Source organism: Montipora capricornis, chromosome 13 (assembly GCF_036669925.1).
Source record: "Montipora capricornis isolate CH-2021 chromosome 13, ASM3666992v2, whole genome shotgun sequence".
Taxonomy (NCBI): Eukaryota; Metazoa; Cnidaria; class Anthozoa; order Scleractinia; family Acroporidae; genus Montipora; species Montipora capricornis.
Genome location: NC_090895.1, coordinates 29,509,969 through 29,523,324, shown reverse-complemented (window position 1 = coordinate 29,523,324; position 13,356 = coordinate 29,509,969). Strand labels below are relative to the sequence as shown.

Genomic DNA, 13,356 nt, shown 5'->3' with positions numbered 1-13,356 from the left:
TGCCAACAGCTTGTTTTGGAAAGCCGATCTTTTAACATGTTTTTAAGCCATCTAAAAGAAACATGTATGTGAAGTTTGGCGACTTAAATCCTCTCCGTTCTTGAGATACAGAGGGAAATGTGACACCCGAAAATGGCCCGTAAAGTTTCGGGACTTTCGAGAACGGGCCCTAGGACCGCAAATGATCCCGAAATTTAATAAAAGTAAGGAATGGCGTGGAGGGTGGAATGGTCTGGCTAGAGAATTAATGCAAATAGCGCTTATTTTTATTAAAATCGCTTTAGATCATGGCTCACAAAAGGTTTCTGCCTCATTACAGTTTTCCAGAAAGACTGAATTTTGTTTCGTACCACGCTGTTATAAATTTGCCACATTTAATTATCGGATGCAATCATCTCAAACTAACTTGGACGCAATTCTAAACTGATTGGTACCAGGGGCCCATTTCTCGAACCCTGCGAGCAGAGTCTCTTTCGGATCTGCCAGCGGCCTCGATTCAGGGACATTTCGTATTGAACATGCATGAGTTAAAAATTCAAATGTATTCTGGTATCAGTCACGCCTGACTTGTAACTGCAAAACCACGAAACGAAAACAAGAAGTCGGGATATTCGAACAACTCTGGGAAACACACGCAGGGTTCGAGAAACGGGCCCCTGGTATCAATCAGATAAGAATTGTGTCCAAGTTAGTTTTTGATGATTGTATCCGATAATTAAATGTGGCAAATTTTTAATGTGGCAAATTTTTAATTTTTAAAAACAAAATTCAGTCTTTCTGGAAAACTATGATGAGCCCCATGAAGTAAAGTGATTTTAATAAAAATGAGCGCTCTTCACATTAATTGTTTAGCCAGACCCAAGGCTCCTTGGCCAGACCATTCCACCCTCCATGCCATTCCTTACTTTTTTTTCCGGATCATTTGCGGTCCTGGTATTATTTGCGGTACAGTTTGGGGATCGTTTGCGGTTCTGGGATCATTTTCGGACCCGTACAAGTCCCTAAAAACGAACCTTGCTGCTCCATGCAGAACTAGTTCGATTTGGTGAATATTCCGTTCCGTAAACGGGTTCCACGCAGAGCAGGCATACTCTACTTGAGGACGCACGGGGGTGGTGTATGCCTTGGATTTGACGTCCGTGGAACAATCCGACAATACCCTTCCCAGAAGACCAAGAGTGCCGTTAGAGATGATTGGGTTAAAAATCTTGGAGACGCTACTGTCCTGGCATGCGAAATGTTCGTTTCCGGTTACCATACGCGGCTCCGATTTTCCGGAGACCCATTTTGAATCCTGAGCTGACGCGAGCGGCTTTAGAATTGCGTGTGTGTCTTACGTGCGCAGGCTACGGCGGGTCTAAAACACAGGTCACATTCCACAGGTCACTCGTTGCAGGTCATTGCTTTACCTTTTGGAAAGTAACCCTAACCCTAGGCCTAAGGTCGGTTTTTAGGCCTAAGGTTAGCCAAATTGAGGGTTTTGGGTTATTTGCAAAAAGGTAAAAGAATGACCTGTAGAATGTGACCTGTGTTTTAGACCTGCCACGCAGGCTACGGGTTGGATTTCTATATTTTCAAAGTAAGCCTTTCACATCGGCTTCAGCAAAATTCCTTTCCATGGTATGGTATCAAGAGAGTACTCTCTTGTATGGTATACATTGTACTTGGGCAGATTCATTGTTAATTTCAGTTTACAGTGTCCCCAATTAGCGCTCCAGCGCTAGAACGACTAGACACTTAAATAAAGTTTCTTTGCTTTCCTTTCCTCACGCGGATGAATCAGGCTCCCTCTTTTCCTTCGCACAATTACTAAAATTATCTGCCACAGCGAAGAAATCTCGCGCGCCTTTGGGAGACCCTTTGGGGAGGGTCTCAATGGGGGGGTCTCTTTGACGGTTGACGGTTAAAAATAAGTCGTTTTGACGGTTGACGGTTAAATTTTAGGTCATTTGACGGTTGACGGTTAATTTTTCGGAATGACGTTTATCACACGAATTTAAAGCACAAATTTGACTGTAAGTTTTAATAAAACGATATGTTTTTTCTCATATTTGAATACTGGATTTAATCCTATAATTTGTTCACTAAAAATAAGGTTATTGGTCTTCAACTATGGCAACTATGTGTTTTATTAGCGTAATTACATCACCTCCCTTACCGCTGGACCTATTACGACACCGGAAGTGTTAGCCGACGGAAGTCAGTTCTGTCGCTAGCCGGTTTTACTTGAGACTACAAGTAAAAATATGTATTTCTGTGATATATTAAAACGATCAATTATTAACAGCATGACTTGACCCCATTTAAGTCAATCGGTCTCGATCGTTTAAGGATATCTGAGAAATTTGACGGCTAATTTTGGCTCGCTCATTTGACGGTTCACGGTAAAAATATTCCGTTTTTGACGGTTGACGGTTAAGTTTTGGGCCATTTGACGGTTGACGGTTAACCCCATTGAGACCCTCTTTGGGGTACAGGGACATTGGCCAGCGGTCTTTCCTGTCGGTACAATATAAGGTATCATATATGACGTATATATATTTGAGAAATAGCTACCTTCCACGTAGGTTTTTGATGTGTCTTAAAATTTTCTGTTTATGTGCAAACACACTTAGAATGCAACTGGTGTAGAGCACAAGAGTTCGTTGAAAGGAATGGAAGCTTCTACAGATCCTTCCACGGGCACTAGTCCTAAAAATAAAGCCCCAACTTTTGTCGTTGACATTTGGCTTTTTGGTAAGATGTAATGTAAGCTTAACAGCAAGCTTAATTTAAACTTTGTTACAGTTTTCTTGGGAATTTGGCTGAGTATCTAGAATTTTTATCAACCGAAAGGAATTAAATGATGGTTTTTGTTTAAAAGAAGGCCACTTAAGCTTACATGTTTTATGTTTTGTGCTTTTAGAGACCGTAAAGAACAACCTTCCATGAATGTTTTCGTATTTATTGAATACCTAACGGACGTGAAAAGATGGTCTTCGTGATCATGAAACATTATTTTGTCTCATGCTTGCAGCAGCATGCAAAACTTTAAAGGAATTAATAACTTTAATTCTATGCATAGATGTATTATATTCCATTGTGTCGGTTGAAGTATGACAAGGGCAGTGTTTAGACAAGTGTTCATGATGATGGCAAATACATTGTAAAGCATTTGACACCTGTAAGGAGTTAAGAGGTTCTTCAAGTACATTGTATTTCCTGTTGCATGCTTGCTACTCAAGTTATAAACAGAAAACTGTTTTGTTGATGTTGGAAGAGGAAATTGGTTGTGGTGGTTGGGCAAGCGGTGATGACCTACTTGGCTTTCACCATAGTTAACAGAGGGGAATGGTTTGGAAGCTCGGCAAACATCAAAAGAGCAAACAAAGCAGCCAAGATTTAGGTTGGAAAGTCCACGACCGTGCACAATCTTTTGTTTTGCGCTTATACACTATGCATGAATTACGTAACCAACACGTTTCTATTGGTTAGTTCCGCAGTATGGAGTAAACAACTATTGTGTTTTGTGCACGGTCAAGGCCATAAAAGTGAACAAAAACCTACAACAAAGAAATTTGTGGGGTTTCATAACCATTCCCCTCTATTAACTATGGCTTTCACCAATGTGGCCTCCGTTTGAGTGACCAGGACTTGGCTTACTGTGGGTTTTGTCTGGGAAGTCTGGTTTTCCTATCCCACAAAATATAACCCAAGATTTTATTTTCTCTGGGTTGATTCAATGTTATTTGAATTTGCAGCCCAAGTGTAATCAGAGCCCTTTTTTTGATGATGAAATCTTGAGACAAACAGGGTCATCCTTTCCAAATTCTTCTCTGGTGTACCAATAATTGATTCCTATGATGTTGTCTTTTATACCACTTGTGGAAGGGAGAAATTGTGGCATTTAAAGATTTAGATGCATTATAATATATTATAATATTAGGGATACAATGTTTTATTAATCCTTTAAAGAAATGTGATTTATTTGACTTACAGGTTTGGGTTTCTTGGAACAGTATGGATGGTTTATTGTTTTCAGTGTTATCATTTTGGGCTTCCTATGGAGCAAAACGAAGCCCTATTGGAAAGATTTACTGGACAAATGGGAACGACAACGGGAAATTGACAACTTTGGTAGGCAGACTGGTGTATGGTTGTCTCGTGAAGAATATTCTTCCCATTATTTTTTTGTATCACTATACCATGCCTTGCATGGAAGAGGCATTACCAAAAACTCAGCAGGGCTTGTTAATTATGGTTTTGGCTGTATTTTAGTACAGTTTATCTTAGCCTGCGAAAACATTTGTTTCTCTCGCTCTTCATCGCTGGGGAGGTTTTGCAAGGAGGAATGTCTGCGACTCAGCAACAGAAATTCCATACTAATGACGTAAATCAATGTTTACATAATAAATTTGGTAGTCATGGGGTTCCAAACGTAAATTTGTCCAATTTTATGTGTCCTCTGGTTGATTTTGGTAAAGTGTTGTGTTCATCTGCCAACGAGCTCCAGCAAAACTCATATGCTTCTTCTAGAGAAGACTATATTGCACAAATATTGACTGTTTTGTTAGCTATTCTTCGCATTTACATTTGACCTTTGTGGCCTTTTGTCTTTTGTCTGTCATTCGCAAATAATAGCTAAAACAATGTAACTACTCCGACGACCAATCAGCACTTCTGACCAGATTCCGGACAGACTTTACATCATCAGTATGGAATTTCTGTCGCTGAGTTGCACATGTTCCTCCCTGCGAAAAGTGCCTAGCGATGAAGAGCGAGGAGAAACGGATGTTTTCGCAGGCTAAGTTTATCTTGGCGAGTGTGTGTTATCTTTTTCATTAAGATCCAGTAAAAGCTGCAACACAGCAAGAAAGGTTAGAGGATGCAAGGAGAAGACTTCAGGAGCAACACAATGCTAAAGCAGCTAAATTTGTTGAAGACAGAATGCTGGTAAGTGCTTGTTTATGGACACTGATAACATGTAAAAACTTCAGTACTTAATAACTTCTTACTAACCAAGGGCGAGGGCCGTACTGGGGAATATTGGCCCGAGGTCGTGGCAGTACGGACTGAGCACAGTGAGGTCCGTACAAAAATGAGGGAGGGCCAATATTCCCCAGTACGGCTCGAGCTAGCTCGGTTAGTAAGAAGTTTATTACATGGCTTTTTAATTATCTTTTGCTTTGTTTTTGCAAGCGCGTAATCGGCCCGTGGGCATTACGGGAGAATAATACCCTACAGTTGAGTCACAATTAGCCAATCAGAGCACGCGTTACATCGGCTATAAACACAAGCCATATAATAAAAGTATTTATTTTTTGAATATTGTTGGTTTTAAAAACCAAGAGGTATAATTATTAATTTTCTTTTAGACAATGGATTTGAAATTGTTTAAGAGTAGCTGAAATTGTGTTTGTTTTTTTCATAACTCCAGGAAGAAGGAAACAAAAGAAAAGAAAGGGTAGAGGACTGGGACAGACACCAGGAAGGAAAGGGATATCGTTCCAAAAGATTTAAATCTCCTGTAAGCACTGCAATGTAGCTAATGTTTACTGCAATTCCTCTGCCTGATAGCCTTTTTAAAACTGCTTTCAGCTGTCAGAATGGCAATAACACTGTAAATGCAATTTAATTTACCAAGGGTTCTCTCATGGAGCAATAATTCTAACAGGTCAAATGAATCTTCATTCATCCATTCTCACCCATGAGTCTCAATGAGTTGCTCTTGTTTCTTCAAGAAGCATCAAAATAAATTTTTCCTGTTGACAAAAAATTATTGTCATTTTCATTTTGAGACTTCTTGTAAATTATTCTATTACAATATTTAACAATATCAGTCTTGCCTACATTATATACTAGTATTGGTAGTAATCAAAGATTATGAGAGTGCGTTCGACGCCGTCACATAAATATATATACCTAAAATAAATGATTTCCCTACCTGACTTTCAACCCCGGTCTATTGCTAGACTGATCGGCAATGAAGGTTTTACAGACAGATATATCATAATGTCAAAGTCCGATTCCAGCCAGTTTCCATAGGCTCAGAATTTTTACCCTTCAAATCTCGTGCTAAATGTTCTCACATTAACTGCAAATGTTTGAGCGTAAAAGCTAATTTGTAAAAGTATATTTTAACATACATTATTCTTGGCTGGAAGCGGCACAAACATAAGCAAACATTTGCAATCGTCTGCTTGTTTATCGTCAGCGTAAACAAACTCCTTGCAACTGATTCAAGTATTATCCCTGATGAATGAAGTAGACAATGTTTACATAATTTGCCGTTCCTTGGTTCAACCTCACCCTTATGGATCTTGCCTTCAGAGTACTTTTCCACCGATTTCAAACAGTATTCGACCGGATATGTACAATGCATGTATCTGTCGCGACTGTAACTAGTCAACAAATGCAATCAAAATATAGCTGTTCCCACGGTTAACATCCTGAAAGCCATGGCGATTCAAAGTCGTGTTCGTTAGCATATAAAATAAACAAAGACAATTCCCTCAGATTTCGATAAATGCAAACCGTCGAAGTGTTTAAACTCACCAAAATCCAACGCTGAGAGCACAAAATGGCGAGGCCTACGGCGACTGTATAGTGAAGACGAGCTCACATGTTCGCCACATGTCTTATCACATGTAACGAGAATGTGACGTAGTTTAATTTATTAATTTAATTTAATTTAATACTTCTATTGCGCATAAATCATACAACAATGAATATAAAAATATCCTAAAACAAGAGCGAAAATGAGGTCAAATGTCGTCATAAGTTCGCACCAGTTTCCCAAACGACACTTGCCCCTGCAAAAATCAAGCGGGGGGCCATTTTGGTGTTATATTGGTGTCCAGTTAAAAAACGTTTGATTCCCTCTTGTAACCAATAAAAAATGCCAAGGAATAGAATCAAACTACGTGTAAGTTGTCACAAATCAGTATCAGTGCATTCTATGTCAGTGGAAAGTGCTGCTTGTCTCAATAATAGCAAAACTTAAACAACATTATTTTTCCAACATTTTTTTTAAAGAGGAAGGAATGTATTGTAAAGAATAAGTACCGGTACATGTAACATGACTCTGTGGGTGTCCATTTTGTGGTTCAAATATTTTTGAACCAATTAAATTTTGATTTTCCTTTGTATCAGATTATGATAATTAATGTAATGGACATAGAAAAATCAAAATTAAACTGGTTTGAAAAAAATTAAGCCAAGGAAAAATTTGAATCTCAACATCCACACCTGGTTCGAACAGCTTTGGCAGTCCTTGAAATTTCAAAATGGAGAGCATGGAGTCCTATGATAATCACATTTTAAAAGGTAATCAAGTCAGCATTGTTTTCTAATGAAAGGAAACTTACCCATTTTAAAGGATGAGTCAAGTGAAGGTGGCAGTTCAACAAAGAAACCAAACAAGAAACCTCTTAGAAGATCAGGTGAAGAAATTTTAATCTCATGAATTTAACAGGAAGCATAGCAGTAAATTAATAATAATATTTATCAAATGCAATAGCACAACTGAACAGCGGCTGTTTTCATTGAACACCACTCTAAGAAAAAGTTAAATTCTGTCGTACAGCACAAGGGTTTCAATAAAAATAATTTGAATCATTTTCAAAATTAAGAATTATGCTAATCTTAGATTTTAAAGAATCGGTCTTTAATTACTTCAATTTAGGAAGAAAGGATAGCTCTGTGGTAACACTTGTGCCTCCCACCTCTGTAGACCTGGAATTGTATCCTAAGTTCGTATGTGGGCTGATTTTAATCCGATCTCAATCTTACTCCAAGGGTTTTTCTCTGGGCACTCTGGTTTTCCTCCCTCAGGAAAATCGACTCCCAGCTTATTCCATCTGGCTGTGGTGCTGTGCTTCGAGGTCATCCATGGATCATGTTCAGGGCTCACCACCTAGCCAGCTGCACAGCTCCTTTGGTCCACTCATGTCCAATATACATGAACTGAGTCTGGTCGTCAATATTGCTGTTGACGACCTGACTCACCGGATGTCAGGTCGCGTATTTTCAAAAAGAAGTAAGCTTTACTGCGAAAAGTCAAAGTGCCTGGGGCAGCTTCAAACATCTTGATGGATGATGACAATCCGATCAGGTCATGATGACCTGTCATTTAAAAAGTCGGCCCAACTATTGGAAGTGTCAGGTGGTGAGAGAAAGGTAAAAACTTTGATGAACACAGGAGGCCGTGCTGCTCAAAAGTGTTGTATGTGCATGAACAACTATAAACATCATACAGAATAGCACTTGCAAATAGGTGAATGTTTCATTTGTTTGTGTTCATAGTGAAGCAAACCCCATGACTGTATCAAATTCTTCAATTTCCAATGCAAAGTGTTACTTTTAAAACACTTACTGTGTAAGAACAACAACCCCTATGATATTGCAACGTGAAAGTGGCTGCTAACACAAAAACAAAAATGCTGTGCAAATTCTTACCCAACAACTCCATCCTTCACACAGAAGCAACAATATTTGCAAAATTATTGGTTTCTATCTAAGAACAAAGTGACGATTATAGCAGCATTTTAGTTGCTTCCAGCTTAACAAAGTCACCAGCACCAAGACTGTTTCCTAATGACTTTTTGTATCTTTAATTTGGAAAGTCAGACTTTAAATTCTACTACCTTACTCTACCATATATGAATTCTAAGAGTTCTCTTGAAAAAACCCCTTCCACACAACTACTCATTAAAACACATACACCCAAAATATGTACAAACAACAGCCCACATTTTCCACCCCCTGTCTGGCCTCCAGAAATCATGCATTCACTTTGCAGAACATCCACAAATCAACCATAAACCAGCACTATTGTTACAAAAGGAAATAAAGAACTTCAAAACTAATGCCCAATATTAATCACCAAAATGTGTCGAGGTCACGAACAGATTTAAATTAAACTCTTCATGAAAAACAGAATGCTAATCTGTTGGAAGAATGTAGCATCACAATTCATTTCATGAGTTTTGCTTTCTTCAACACATCACTCCCAAGGGGTCAAACACAATAAACCTACAAGGCAGGCCTGCCAAATTCCTTTCCAGCCACCTTTGTAAGTTCACAGCCACAATACTATCCTACTCTTATTATCCTGTCTCTTTAATATGTTTAATTTTTGTTTCACCTTAGAGGCTAGGCTATTCGCGGGGATCGCAAATGAGTGACATAAACATGTATAAAGAAACAACAGTGTCCTGGAGCAATGAAATCACGCAAGACTAAAGTGAAGTGGCAAATTTATTGTAACTGAAAAGAATTATAGTTTCATTTCTGAAAATAAATACCATAGATACATCTGTGTAATAATGGTTAACAGACAATTTCAACCATTATCCTCGTTGACAAATTGACTTAATAAAAATGCATTTGTCCGACTACGACTTAAGTCTCTCACTACCCGGTGCAACATGAACTGGTCGATATGTCCTGACCTGAATCCATTTTCAATTGGCCCACATTTTCTACAAGTCCCGCCACCTGAAATTCTCCATAAGTCGGGTTGACTTTTCAAATGATGGTTCGGCAAAAAAACTGAACAGGTCGTCATACCCCGTCACCATTTTCAGACGGCCTCTCCGCCTCCAGTGTACTTCACAGACACAGGTTTTTGCAAGTCTCTCACCACCTGATATTTCCAAAAGTCGGGTCGACTTTTCAAGTGACGGCTCGTCATGAACTAGACAGGTCATCACAACCCGTCAACATTTTCATAAAGTTCCTCGAACCTTCTTACAAATCGTTTTCACCAAAATGTTGACCCGACTCCATTCATGTGTATTGGACAACCCTCCTTTGGTCCGATCTTGTTAAGCTGCGCCCTTGGCAATTCAGTCTCTTTTAATGCGAGAAAGGGCATTAGCAAGCCAGATATTATTAAGTACGGGTAGCCATCTTCTCTGAGTGACATAGCAGATGCTTTTCGTTGGGGGGTGTCGGTATTTACTGAAACCACTGTGTAAGGTAATAATAATAATAATAATAATAATAATATCATCATCATTATTAATTCCCCCTTCCTTTGAAATGAAGCAATGTAGCAATGACAGGATTATTCAGAAGTGCTGCTGATTTTTATCAAAATGAAATATTTACTTATTTTGATTTAGATTGTTGCATCATGTTGGAGCATCATTAAACAATAATCTATAATCTTTTTTTCTCCTAAAATATTTGTTGCTCTTGCAGATCACAACCCTCTATCTGGTAATGGAGGTGGATTTAGCTACCGGCCACCCAGACGAGGTGCAGTAAGCTGAAAAACTCATGATTAGAAGCATTCTTTTCTCTTCATTTGTGATAAGCCAAGAATCAACAAGACCATATTTTTTTGTCATTTCAGGTGCTGGAGGTGGTGGGTGAGGTTAAATTTACACACAGTCCCTGAACACCAACAGTGCTGACATGAATGCATGTAATTAAAGTGGCAAACAGTTTTTGAAAAAGCTAACAGTAGTAATAATATAGTGAATTTGTGCAACTCTATTTTTGTTTTGACAAAAAATGAATAATACATGCAATCAATTAAGAGTGCACACAAGCAAACCATTAATAATGCCATTGACATTTCATTTGAGACATCAACTATCATTTTGAAATGGTGCTGGTGTTTTTGTTGGTTAAAGGATGTTTTGACTTGATATGTACCTGGGGTGGAAAAAGGCCTTAGCAGTGCTTTTATTGTTGTGCACTGTCAGATTGAAAAGTGTCCCTTTATAAGTGAACTTATTTTTCTTCATTGACATTATACAGATCTCTATGCTTATGACAAACTTTTTTACCTTCTTAATTTTTCTTTCAATTTGCTGCAAACAGTTGCGAAACCTGCATTCGTTTTATCCACAAAGTCCTCACCAGAGATGAGCGGCATATAAGAGTCTATTCAGATTTGACAGCACAAAATGCTTTGCAAATGCAAAATTTCTTTGAATGCTAAAACTGGAATAGACCAATGCCTTTCAGTCATCTGTCAAATGAACATTAGATTTCCTTTTTTTCTTAAAGGAAAAGGACACAGTTTTTTTAGTAGGTGTAGATATTGTTAACCCTTTTGAGCCTGAGGGGTTCCCCAGACAAGTCAAATCATCTCTGAGGAGTTAACATAATTGCCACTTGAAGAGTGAAAGTTTTAAGGTAAAATTGATTAAATTAATTTTGTTTTGTGTAGGTGAATAAGTTTTCCTTAACAACAAAGGTATCTGAGTGTACTTTAGTGATAAGGGGGATCCTTGGTATGTTAAAATCCACAGTTAAAACTGGCCCCAAGAAATTTACTGCTAGTTACATTTATTTTGCAAAAGACTGTTTCGTTGAGATTAAGCCTGTTGGTGTCACGGTGATATAATCTTGTGTGATGTACGAAATGTGCCATTGAACTGGAGTTTTTAATCTCTGCACTGCAGAGTTGATGATATCTGCCTTTGCAACACAAAAACACTGTGAAAGGGCAGACTGATGCCAAGGGATTACTCAGTTCAATTTATTTACATAATTTAAACAAAAAGAAGCATTTTGATAGAATTTTATATTATTGTGAGTTTTTGCTCTCAGAACAGAGAGTAACTTGTTGTCACTTTCAGCCTGGGGATGTGTTACTCTGAACTGTTCAATAACAGGTTGAAAGAATTAAGGCATTGTTAGAAGTTGTTTTAAGTATAAAATAATTATACCAATGGTGTTGTTATGGTGCTGATATTGGAATATAAACCTATAATAATAATAATAACTTTGATAGTTACCCAGGAGGCTCCACTCACCCGAAAGTGGTTTTCAGGGTGGTCCTGCACCAGATCGAATTGGAATTTAGAAATGTTGGTATCTATATCAGTCTTGTTGATTTAAAACCAGTTTAGCTAATTTATTGCTGTGATTAATAAATTAGTTAGAGGTGATAAATGTGTTGCACATGAAAAAGCCACAAAGGCTAAGTGATTTGTGGAAATAAGTGTTCCCTCCCAGTGAAGGTGAAGAAATTAAATTGTTTAGTGTTTTGTGCATTGTGCTCTGTTGTCATGCAACTCTTAAACAAAGTCTACAACAGAGCAGTACATGTCATTCCACATTAGCAGCTGAAATAATTCTGCCCACCAATGATGAAGTCTTGTTTAATCCCCTCAACTTTGCTTATTTTGTTCTGCTCTCATTGTACAGTCATGGGGATATTAATAATATTAATATTATTGCACTTTGCTCCAGGCAGCAATAACGTCTTTGGAATTTGAAGATAATTTAAAGATAAGTGAGTTACCAAATGATTGATCAGAAGTGATTTGTAATTAATTACTTTTTCATGTAGAAAGCTAGTATAATGTACATTATTTTAATGCATATGCCTTGTGACACAGGTTGCTTTACTTGGACTATTAAAAACCTATGGATACACTGAGATGTTTAATCCCTTATTGAAAAGGGATTTTCAATCAATTTTTTTGTTTATCCAGTGAAATTCTGCCAAGTCTAATGATGATCTTTGGACCGCTCCAGATTTGTAATTTTGATCATCACCAGCAACAAATCTTGCAGCTGTGCATTGAACTTTTTCAAGTTTGGGCATCAGTCCAACAGCATGAGTACCCCATATGCTGGCTGGCTGCATTTTCAAATACAGCTGGTCTTTTAAATTCGTAATGGGCAGAAGCTACAAGTATTTTACTTGTAGATAGCATCTTCAATTCAACTTTTGTAACATAAGAATAAAAGTCCAACACTTTTACTTTGTTCAAAGAACAAAGTACAGGATTCGGCTCTGACTCCTCTTTTTTTATGAGTATTTTTTTTTGGGATCGCGATTTTCCTGTGCATGTGTAAGATTTATGTGGCTGGTGTAGAGAAGTAGTCTCTCCCCTCAGGGCTTTGGCCAGTCTGCTTTGTTATGCAGTTACAATTTATTTAGGTAGTGAAATGAAAGATGCCCCCAATCAGGTTAGGTCAGTCCACAACACCAGGGACAATGTTCCCTTCTCTTTTCGAGAAGTGAGTGGATTCTTTAACGTCCCATACTAATTGATTTCCAACAAGGGGCTATGAAACAGGACTCCCAGTTTACAGTCCTTATCCAAGAAGACTTGAAAGTCTAACCATTTTCGGATGTAATTACAAAGGCAGCACTTTCTCCTCATTTATTTTAATACCCTGAGTGCTGGTCTGGCCGGAGTCAAACTCTCGACCTCCTGCATGACAGCCCTATTTAAAGTCAATTTGAATTGGTAATAAATGCCCTAGGGATGAATAAATGATATGTAATATTCACATAAAGGGCAAACAAATACTCCCCATTGTGCACTCTACTCTAGTCTGCAGCAGTGAACAGTTGGCACCCCCACCCGCCCTCCCTTTGAGGAAGCTGGGTTTGAAGCCTGG

General features: G+C 38.2%; 1 protein-coding gene across 1 annotated transcript; it reads left to right on the top strand.

Moving 5' to 3' along the window:
* Positions 1-2,533: 2,533 nt before the first annotated feature.
* On the top strand, positions 2,534-12,384 carry LOC138029852 (selenoprotein S-like). The gene is made up of 7 exons (XM_068877663.1): positions 2,534-2,736; positions 3,979-4,116; positions 4,826-4,932; positions 5,417-5,506; positions 7,358-7,421; positions 10,186-10,242; positions 10,340-12,384. Exons 1-7 carry the CDS (start codon positions 2,655-2,657, stop codon positions 10,357-10,359), a joined length of 558 nt encoding a protein of 185 aa, XP_068733764.1. The 5' UTR covers positions 2,534-2,654; the 3' UTR covers positions 10,360-12,384.
* The last annotated feature ends 972 nt before the right edge of the window (positions 12,385-13,356 follow it).

What these genes read in the sequence shown, in the direction of transcription:
- LOC138029852 (XM_068877663.1), top strand. Translation starts at nt 2,655, where the DNA reads ATGGAAGCTTCTACAGATCCTTCCACGGGCACTAGTCCTAAAAATAAA. An exon ending in CGTTGACATTTGGCTTTTTG is followed by an intron (nt 2,737 to 3,978) that starts GTAAGATGTAAT and finishes TTTGACTTACAG; the next exon opens with GTTTGGGTTTCTTGGAACAG. An exon ending in CTACCGGCCACCCAGACGAG is followed by an intron (nt 10,243 to 10,339) that starts GTGCAGTAAGCT and finishes TTGTCATTTCAG; the next exon opens with GTGCTGGAGGTGGTGGGTGA.